Raw genomic sequence first — 10771 nt, forward strand, 5'->3', positions numbered from 1 at the left:
ACAAACAAATGGCATTTATCAAACTGCAGGTAACCATAGCAACAACACTGATGATGCTAACGACGACAAACAACAGCAATTTGTAACTACAAGTCCCAGAAAGCGTGAAAAAGAGACGTTAAATGTGCTTCAGATTGTGATTGTGTTTTTGTTGGCTGCTTGGAGACAAACAGCATGTTTTAACAACAGAGACACAAGAGAAGCTCTGTGTGTGTGTGTGTGTGTGTGTGTGTGTGTGTGTGTGTGTGTGTGTGTGTGTGTGTGTGTGTGTGTGTGTGTGTGTGGTTTCAGGTTTCAGAGCTTTTAGTTAAATTACACAGGGACTTATGTAACAGAAAGAACTTACTCAGCAGGATTAAGCTCAGGACATGACCACACCGTATTTTCACGTTTTTATTTTAGGGAAAAACAACAACAACAACAACAGCAACAACTGTGTTTACTGAGTAATCGGGATGACTTTATATAACATGAGGTGGTTTGGTTCTGCAAAAACGACCTCCGACAATGCCCTTACAATAAAGGCTTTTCAATTATTGAAAATATTTTTGTTTTTCTTCTGACTTTTAATAAGTTTAAACTTGTTTGACTGAAACACCTTCATTGGAGTCCTGAGTCCTGAGTCCTGAGGCCTGTACTACGAAGCCGGATTTTCGCTTAGCAAGCTAACTTCAGGGAAAACTCTGGGTTTCCGGTCATAATAATGACAATAGAGCTCTTGAATCTGTATTATCTCCAGTGTTTATAACATATTGACATTCAGAGATGCAGTTTCTCAGATTTTCAGCAATTTGCAGTGGGTTATTTAGTAAAATGATGCTGAACCTGAGAAACTGAGAGCTCAGTAGAGTAGAAATTGTTCTTAGATGTATATATTTCCTCCAAAATAATATGGACTTTATGTTTGTATTATTTATTTACTTTTTAAAGTTGTGTCCCTTGAACAAATGAATAAATTAAGGATATTTAAGTGATAAACATTTTTAGACAAATCAAGACTGCCACCTAGCGGGTTGTCTGCACCATTGACACTAAATTCCTTAAACAAAAACACCTAATAATCTTACATTTTAATCACGTTTTATTTTAGCTTTTAATTTGAAATCTGTATTTTATTGTGAAAAGCTGACAGGAAGTGAAGGTTGGCGTTGGCGGACGCTTTGAAGAAAGTTCCAACATGGCGGCCGGACGAGGGCAGTTTATTATACATCCATGAGTTTACCCCGAGTTTTATGGGGGGGATTAAATGTAAATTATTAATATAATTTACATTTAATATTGTTTACATTTTATTTAATTTAAGTTTAATATTATTTACATTGAATAATATTTCAAATTTCATTTAGTCCACATTTAATTGAATTTAGATTATATTTTATATGCATTTAATTTAATTTACATTTAACATTATTTACATTTAATTGTATTTACATTAAATATTATTTACATTTTATTTACATTTAATTGTATTTACATTTAATTGTATTTCACATTTCGTCCACAAAGGAGAACCTACTGGTAACTTTAGCTTAAACTGTGTGACAGTGACGTTTTAAAAATAATATTTATAATAATACACTTAAATAATAAAGAGGTTTTTTTAGGTACTCGACACACTTTCATTATTTTTGATAATTTTCATTACGTTTGTTTTACCTTTTTATTTGTTTTACTTACTTTACGTTGATTTTTAGTATTTTATTTATGTATGTATTCCTCTGTATAGCACTTTGGTCTGGAGGTTTTAAAGCTGTATTGTATTTACAGGGTGTCAGGGAATAATTTCGCCCTACATGTTCATCTTTCGCCCTCTGACGCAGCTGACCAACCTTGAGCAGCCGCTATCTCCCTTAAGGAGGGGCTGCCCTAGCAAGTTGTTGTTGTTACCAGTTTGTGACCGGGCAACTCTCGGTCAGAGATATTTATTGTTGTGGGACACCTGGAACACATCCTTCTCGGGGTGTAGATGACCCCGAGCCATAAGCGACAACAAATGTGATTCAGTGTCCTCAGCTATCTATTGAAGAATGTTGATTATTACACTCTGAACTAGTTAAAACCTGGAGCTACAGGAGGGCTCTTCAGAATTGATTGTGGCATCTCAACCGTGTGGTCAGACCGTGGCCCGTGACATGTCTTGTGAATTCTCCGGCCGAAGCTCCAAATAAACCGTCAGTGTTTGCCATCAAAGCTCCAGCTCTCCTCGTGTCTCTCTGAGTCCTGACTCCCATTGCTTCAGAAGTTTCCCCCACACAGGGTAACATTCAGAAATCACAAACTCGACAAATCAATGATATAAAGCTGTTGTCAGTATGAGGAGTTAGCTAGGACTGCTTTCACTCAAATAAATAACACACATTTATTCAGATTTCTTTTATGTGTGATTTGTTCATCATTCAAGCCAGTGTGTTCTTTGCAAAATATGATTATTTACAAGATATTCATTTCATTGACAAACATCAGACAACATTTCCTATAATTCAATTTCCAACATAATCTTTCCTTCATTGCTTAGAAAATAATAATAATAAAAAACACATTACATTTAATAACATTTGATTGTAATAGAAAAAAATGGCCCGTGTTAGCGAAATATCAGGCTCTACAAAATATAAAATCTATCGTTTTAACACCTCAAGCTAAACTTTGGCCAACTTCACGAAACTAGAATCCCTGAAAACACCGGCACTTATGGTAAATAAACGTTATTTATAAAACGCTTTTCCAGACCAGGGCAAAATTGTAATATCTAAAATTGCGCCATTTAAAATTAAATTGTGAATGCAAAATTAATGCAGATTATTAAAACATATTATTAAACAACAGCAACCAAATTAAACCGTATGGAATAATTTCACAAGTTACATTTACTGTGTGAGGTGTTGTTTTGGTGTGAAATAAAAGTGATGTATTTCGACCCTTGATAAGAACTGGAAACCGATTAGCAGAACTGAAATCAGAACCTACGAACCACCGGGTCTTAGTTTGGACACCCCTGGTTTAGATTAACAGGACAAAAGATCAAGTTGGCAGCATGGTCGTTAGTACAAGGACTCGCAATCGACTGCAAACTGCTCGACGCTCATCGCCTACTTTCTCTCATATTATTGCTCTTGACCACTTTGATGTAATTGTTTCCAATCAGCGGACACAATGAGCACCATCTTTAAAATCTTTAAACGAGACCAGACCCTCGTCATAATCTACAAACACTCCCACCTTCTCGAGAAGGCGATTAAAAGGGAGATCCACAGGGTTGTTTTCATTGGCAGCGTATTCGTCTCCATGTCTCAACCACACAGACCCCGTCAGGAGTCAGTGTAGTTTGTCCTTTCCTTTTGACTGATTGTTTGGCCACTCCTACAGTCCAGGCAGTCTTGCCTACTCTGCTTTGCTAAAATCATCGGCATAGCTGTCTTTCGTTCTCATTGTTCTGGACCACCAAAGTCTTGTGTCCTATGGTTCAGTGGGCGATCAACAGGAGTGATGATCAGAGGGGCAGAGTTCAAACCACCAGCATTAGTACAGGGACTGAAGTATGGAAGGAGTTTCTCAGTGAAAGAGCAGCCGCTAAATGAGTAAAGTAGATCTGCAGTATCAACATTATAAAAGGAGACCAGACCCTCGTCATAATCCACAAACACTCCCACCTTCTCGAGAGGGCGATTAAAAGAGAGATCCACAGGGTTGTTCTCATTGGCAGTGTACTTATCTCCATCCTTCAACCACACAGTCCAGAAACCATCTTTAGGACTGAGTATAATTCGTCCTTTCCTTTTGATTGATTGTTTGGCCACTCCTACAGTCCAGGCAGTCTTGCCTTTAACCTGAACCTCAAAGTAAAATCTTCCTGAAGAGAAACTCTGCTTTCCTAAGAGGTTCACACATCTGCTAAATCTCTCAGGGTTGTCCGGTAGAATCTTCTCCTCATCACTAAGATATACTTGTTTTCCATCATCATACAGGACGAGATAAGGATGTGCTGTATCAGGATCCAGAGTCACCTCCACTGCAGATTGAAGGACTTTCATCGGCATAGCTGTCTTTCTTTCACATTGTTCTGGACCACCAAAGTCTTTTGTCTGGTTCAGTGGGCGATCAACAGGAGTGATGATCAGAGGGGCAGAGTTCAAACCACCATCAGTAGTACAGGGACTGAAGTATGGAAGGAGTTTCTCAGTGAAAGAGCAGCCAGTAAATGAGTAGAGTAGATCTGCACTATCAACATTATAAAAGGAGACCAGACCCTCGTCATAATCCACAAACACTCCCACCTTCTCGAGAGTGCGGTTAAAAGAGAGATCCACAGGGTTGTTCTCATTGGCAGCGTACTTATCTTCAGGGCCGCAACTGCCCATCTTGGGGCCCCACCAAAAGTTATGTGATGAGTCCCTGAGATGTAATAACCCAAGCCCGAGCTTAGGATGTGTGGTATCAGGATCCAGAGTCACCTCCACTGCAGACTGCTGACCCAGGTTGCAGTTTTTGCCAAGCCAGGCATAACACACAATTATAACAATTAAAGTTAAGAACAAAAGTTTAACCCATCGTTTCTTAACTACTGATCCATTTCTCTCGCGCTGAATCTCTGTTGGTTGGCCTGGGAAAAACAAAACACAAATGTAACTTATTAGTTTACCCAAAGCAAATTCAGGAAAAGTGGGTATGCTAGAAGTAAAAAAAGCAAAAGAAACTTACCTTTTAGTTCAAAGTTTTGAAATTTCTGCACCAGATCATTCCTGTTGATTTTTTTTAAAATGTTCATGGCTACCTTCCTTGCTCCATCGTCCTGATAGTTCTGCACCATCAGATCCACCGTGTCTTTCCTGTCCGCCGTCTCCAACCGAGAAACTGGGATGCCTGAAAAGCCTTCCAGAAGATTCTCCTGCTCCAGGAACCACTTGAAATGCTTCAACTCGTCTTCTTTTAAATGCTGAAGAATATACCAGAGCTCCTCTTTAATTTTCGCCATTATGGCTTCCTGATAAGAAAAAGAGAAACTTTCAATTGGAGGGACATATTCTTTTTTAAATGTATCTTATTTTATTCCACTTACCTTGAGTATTCTAACCAGCTACTACAACATCATATACCCTCTGTTTTGCAGGTATGAAACACCTTGAGATAAATCAACACTTTTTTTGTAGCTTGACTAAAAAAAAAAAAATTTGATTTTTCCATTGGATTTGTGTGTGTGTGTGTGTGTGTGTGTGTGTGTGTGTGTGTGTGTGTGTGTGTGTGTGTGTGTGTGTGTGTGTGTGTGTGTGTGTGTGTGTGTGTGTGTGTGTGTGTGTGTGTGTGTGTGTGTGTGTGTGTGTGTGTGTGTGTGTGTGTGTGTGTGTGTGTGTGGGTGTGTGTACTCACGCATAGCTGCAGGGTGTGTTGGATTTGGTACAGCAGGCCCTTGTATTCGGACGAGAGGAGTTTCTTAACGGCCGGTCGGCTGAAGACGCTCCGTTGGTAAACATCGATCAGATCCCGTAACTCCAGCCAGCCAATCAGACGCTGAGGAGGAAACAGGAACATCGTCAGGATTTATTACGTTGTTTATATTTTACAAGTTGTGCAAATTAATGGATGGACAGTTTCCTTTTCTGCACCAGAGAATTGCAACTAAAAAAATGTGTGAATGAACGAGGAAAAGATAAAAAATCTAAAACAACGAGAAATAATCTTAAAACTTTTCATAAATTAAAGTGTTAAATGTAGGAGAAAAGTCAAATTTTCTGACAATAAATTGGTACATTTTAAACAAGAAACGTGCATATTCAAAAACGAGAATATTGTCTAAAATTAAAGTTGCAAAAATAAAAAAAACATACAATTAAGAGACAGTAAATGAAAAACTGGTGAATTAACGAGATACAAATGTTGAAATGTTGGAGAAAAAACTTAAATATTCTCTAAGATATTTAGTACATTTCAGAGAGAACAAATGAATATTATCTGACGTAGAAACATAATATTTTACGAAATTCTGATTTAATATTCTGACATTTAAGTTAAATTTCACACATTCCAAGAAAAAAAGCTTGATTATTCTCTGACTTTAAAGTGGTACATTTATGAGGAAAAACTTGAACTTGACCCTAGATAACAAACTGTCCTTCACTGCAAACATCGCTGCTACAACCCGCTGCTGCAGATACACTCTTTACAACATCAGGAGGATACGTCCCCTCCTGACCCAGAAAGCCACGCAGCTTCTGGTCCAGGCTCTCGTCATCTCACGCCTAGACTACTGCAGCTCCCTCCTGGCTGGTCTACCTGCATGTGCCATCAGTCCTCTGCAGCTCATCCAGAATGCAGCGGCTCGTCTGGTCTTCAACCTTCCTAAATGTTCCCACACCACGCCGCTCCTCCGCTCCCTTCACTGGCTTCCAGTAACTGCTAGAATCCACTTCAAGACACTGGTACTAGCGTACCATGCTGTGAATGGATCTGGCCCTTCCTACATCCAGGACATGGTGAAACCATACACCCCAGCACGTGCACTCCGCTCTGCATCAGCCAGACGGCTCGCTGCACCCGCACTGCGAGGGGGACCCAAGTTCCCATCAGCAGAAACACGTGAGTTTGCTATCCTGGCTCCAACATGGTGGAATGAGCTCCCCATTGACATCAGGACAGCAGAAAGCTTACACATCTTCCAGAGCAGACTGAAGACTCATCTCTTTCAACTCCGCTTTGAGCGATATAACTACTAACAAAGCACTTATATACTAACAAAGGACTGGCTTATCTAAAGCCAGTGGAGTAGCACTTGAAATGTGTTGGCTCTATGAAACCTGATGTACTTATATGTTTCTGTTTTCTTCAAGTTTGTATCTTCTTGGTCGAATGCACTTATTGTAAGTTGCTTTGGATAAAAGCATCAGCTAAATGTAATGTAATGTAATGTGATGCGATGCGATGTGATGTGATGTGATGCGATGCGATGTGATGTGATGCGATGCGATGCGATGTGATGTGATGTGATGAAATGTAATATAATGAAATGTAATGCAATGTAATGAATATGGTCTGAACGTTAAGACAGTCAAACTTGATTCTGTCAAATATAGCCACATATTTTGGAGACAGATTTTTGGAGATCTCTAAAATAAAAGTTGTAACTGTACGGGAAAAAAATAACTTTTTTTCATCAAACGTTTTGAAAGTTTCTAACAATGACGTACAGGAGGAGTTTTAAAATTGAAGTGCTTCCATAACAAAGAGAAAAACCCATTGGACTTTTGGCCTTAAACTAACCCCCTGTGGGGTGAAAACAAACCGAGGGAACTGAAACACTTCCTCTTTAAATATCCACGCTTCACACCTGAGCGAACAGGAATGTCAGAAACAACGAGTTCAGAAAATCACAGGGAAAAACTCCAGAAGCTGTTTTTTTTAGGTTTTACACACGTTGGTGTTCAGTTACAGCGTTAAGATTCAGAATAATGTATGCACTGCTATTTCCCCACATAAACATAACAGTCTGCAATGAAAAAGGGTGTCTCCTATGCGCTCCACTTCCTACTTGGCTATCCGGCAACTATCTCAAAGTATTTCGTGCGAACAAGATACTTTCTCTCTCTCTCTTGTTGTTGTATTAACCTTTAGGGGCTCCGTATGCACTTCTTATTCAAAGACACAACATATTTTTGAAGTATACACCCCCAAAACTAAACATGTGATATTAATTTAAAACAAGAATATATATTAAAAAACTCACCCAGCTGAATTCTTCTCAGTCCTTCATATTGTTCTTGTGATATACGCTAAGATGGCCTCATCAGATGATGATCCTCAGCTGATGAGGTGCTGGTTGTCTTGCCTTCATCTCTCTCCTCTCAACTTCTGGTTGAAGAACTCCTCCCCTCGTTATCTTTTCAAATGGCCGTCACAGTTTTAAACCAAACCCCGGAAGTAATCATAGCACATGGCAAAATAATACCAACATATCCACTTAACATAGGCATTGTGCAAGTGTGCAAACATTACCAATACCATCTCACTTCTTAGTTTCTATATTTAGATTATTCTGTTTTTTATTTGGACATTTATTATCCCTAGTACTCGTATTGTGCTCTCTGGGTTTGACTCAACAATTTCACTCCACATACTTTTATGTACATACAACAAACACAACTCTTTTGGAGCGTTTATTTGAGGCATAGCAGGTAAAGACAAATAAATAAAACACTTCTAATTTGTGTTCTTTTTTATGTTAAATACATTACTCTCAAGATACAATGTCCCTACTCTAGTTGCTATTCTTCGCTTAACATATAAAAATGAGGAAATTGTTTTGGAAACATTTTATTATTGTGAAAAAATGCAGAAGAGAAACGACATGACACATCATACTTGTAGTTTTTCCCATTTTTCACATCCCCTGCCCCCCCCCCCCCCCCCCCCCACACACACACACACACAGAGGCCTAAGATCTGTAAAACTATTGATAATGAAAACTGTAGGAGGACTTTGTTCAAATACGGCACCTGAAAAGTGCAAAAATTGCCAAAGGTTGCACATAGGGGGCGCTATAGAGCTTTTTGCAGAGAACTCAACCCTCAAAATATCACATTTTTCACCAGTCCTGACAAGTTTGCGAAAAAAAACACAACTTAAAGTGGACCTATCATGCTATATTTGAATAATATAGTGTAGGACCATACCTATATAAGGCATATTTATACTTTTTTTTTTTCAAAATACCAAACAGATCATGCATTTTAGCCATGCCTCATTTTGCTCAATTTGACAATTTCTAGCTCTGGGCAGATTCAGTGAGAACAGCACCACCTACTGGCCTGGCATATGTACTACAGCGTCTCCAGCGCTTTCGAACAGCAATGGCCGTGGCTGTCTCCTCCTGATTGGTGGAGTTGGCCCAATAGCCGTAGCGCCACCGTCCTGACGTCAGGACAGTGTTCAAATCTGGATCAGTTTTTAGCAGATCCATTGCAGCCCCTTTTTTAGAGATTTGGGTATGGAGGAAAATAGAGAGGGTTGTGTTTTCTGACACTTGGTGAGTTCCCTGGAACACCGGGGACACATATTCATGTATAAAAGACGTACAAAAGTGCATTTTGCATGATAGGTCCCCTTTAAGGTTAACGTTAAGGCCTTCAAAAAAGTGATTTATTGCGCCAATAATAACAATTTGAGGAATTACAAAGAGGAATGGTACTATCTGGTGTCATAACCTGGTACTCAAACCAAACCCAAATACATGTTCAGACTGCTTCAAAGCATATTCCTCATGTCCTACATTATATTATAATATCATTAAATTATTAACTTGTTTTAATGTTGAATAACAATTGTTGATTAACTTTAGTTTGTGATTCATCCTATGTTTCAGAATCATCTTCAAGCAGATTATTGCTCAAGTCTTATCACTGTAGTAGACATTTGAAATGGAGATGTAGGAATAAAACATGAATGTGTGTTGCTGTTATCATATTCCCAAACATGTCAAGATCTTACTCAAAGGTCTTTTCTGGCTGTACCTTTTTTTCAGACTAGATTCTTTTGGTCAGTAGACAGTAATTGATTTCATGTCCAGAAATACAGACGTCTGGACTTGTTTTACTTTTGTTTCCAGTCATTAAGGAAACTTGTTGGTAGTATAGCATTAACATTAGCCAAAGACAATACAATGTATTTCCATATTTCCATGTTTTATTGAACAGTATTCTTCAAATGCACATACCAACTTCTTCCTGGAGAATAAAGTTACAGCAAGCAAGACAACACACACATGCACCTCGATGTTATCAAAGAGGAGTGACACCATCTAGTGGCACATCCTGGTACTTAAACCAAACTGCAATATATGTTTTAAAACGATAAAAAAACGATGCTGCAGTTAATCCATAGGTTAATCCAATGTGTCTGTGTCCTCTTTGAAATGATTTCTGATAATCCATAAGCAATAAAACTGCTTTTTCGTTTCCAAATGTCAGAGCTAGAGATAGGTCCACTCTGATGGAAAATTACATGCGCGAAGCCCCCACCTCTTCTCTTCACAACGTGTGTGTGTGGGGGACTCCCCCTTCGATTCTATTGGCTCTAACGGTCAGAAAGAGGTGTCAACCATCAAAATCGAGCAAGGGGGGCCAGAGATATGGAAAAAAAAAACATTTTCACCCAAATCACCTCAGAGGTGGGGTGGTTTTGGCTAAACCTCTCTAAAAAGGTCAAATGTCACTTGTTTTGCATCAATCTTGATACAGGGTACTTATTATATGTTGTACTTTGGATTCCTAAAGCTTTTCGTCTACTAACCCATCATCCAAGGGTAGTTTTCACTATAAGTAAAAAAGAATTTTTGGACGGACACTATAATTTACAGTTTTTTACTATGTAAAATCTGAATTTTCTTTAAAATAAAAAACATCTATATTGATTCTGACACTTCTACATCCAACTCACAGATGTAACCTTGCTTTGATAAAAGAAATTATTCATATAACCCTTTTAGAAGTTAAGTTGTAGTCATTTGTTTTGGGCATGTCATTTTCGAGCCTGAAACATGAAAAACAGGCTTGGTGCTTAACAGGTTAAAGGTCACCTATTATGCAAAATCCCCTTCTTCATGTCTCTTCTACATCAACATGTGTCCCCTCTTCTTCATGTCTCTTCTACATCAACATGTGTCCCCTCTTCTTCATGTCTCTTCTACATCAACATGTGTCCCCTCTTCTTCACGTCTCTTCTACATCAACATGTGTCCCCTCTTCTTCACGTCTCTTCTACATCAACATGTGTCCCCTCTTCTTC

At 38.7% G+C, this 10771-nt stretch overlaps 1 protein-coding gene across 2 annotated transcripts; it reads right to left on the reverse strand.

Moving 5' to 3' along the window:
- Positions 1 to 2388: 2388 nt before the first annotated feature.
- Positions 2389 to 7815, reverse strand: LOC117487128 (nuclear factor 7, brain-like). 2 transcript variants are annotated; one of them, XM_034135787.1, is made up of 5 exons: positions 7715 to 7815; positions 5365 to 5505; positions 4699 to 4981; positions 3727 to 4600; positions 2389 to 3295 (listed from the first exon to the last, which is right to left on the reverse strand). In XM_034135787.1, the coding sequence occupies exons 3-5, from the start codon at positions 4970 to 4972 to the stop codon at positions 3142 to 3144; spliced, it is 1302 nt and encodes a 433-aa protein (XP_033991678.1). In that variant the 5' UTR covers positions 4973 to 4981; positions 5365 to 5505; positions 7715 to 7815; the 3' UTR covers positions 2389 to 3141. The 2 variants fall into 2 exon arrangements, with proteins under 2 accessions (XP_033991678.1, XP_033991677.1); XM_034135786.1 differs by having other exon boundaries at positions 3180 to 4600.
- Positions 7816 to 10771: the final 2956 nt, after the last annotated feature.

The sequence above is a fragment of the Trematomus bernacchii genome, unplaced genomic scaffold (genome assembly GCF_902827165.1).
Source record: "Trematomus bernacchii unplaced genomic scaffold, fTreBer1.1, whole genome shotgun sequence".
Classification (NCBI taxonomy): domain Eukaryota; kingdom Metazoa; phylum Chordata; class Actinopteri; order Perciformes; family Nototheniidae; genus Trematomus; species Trematomus bernacchii.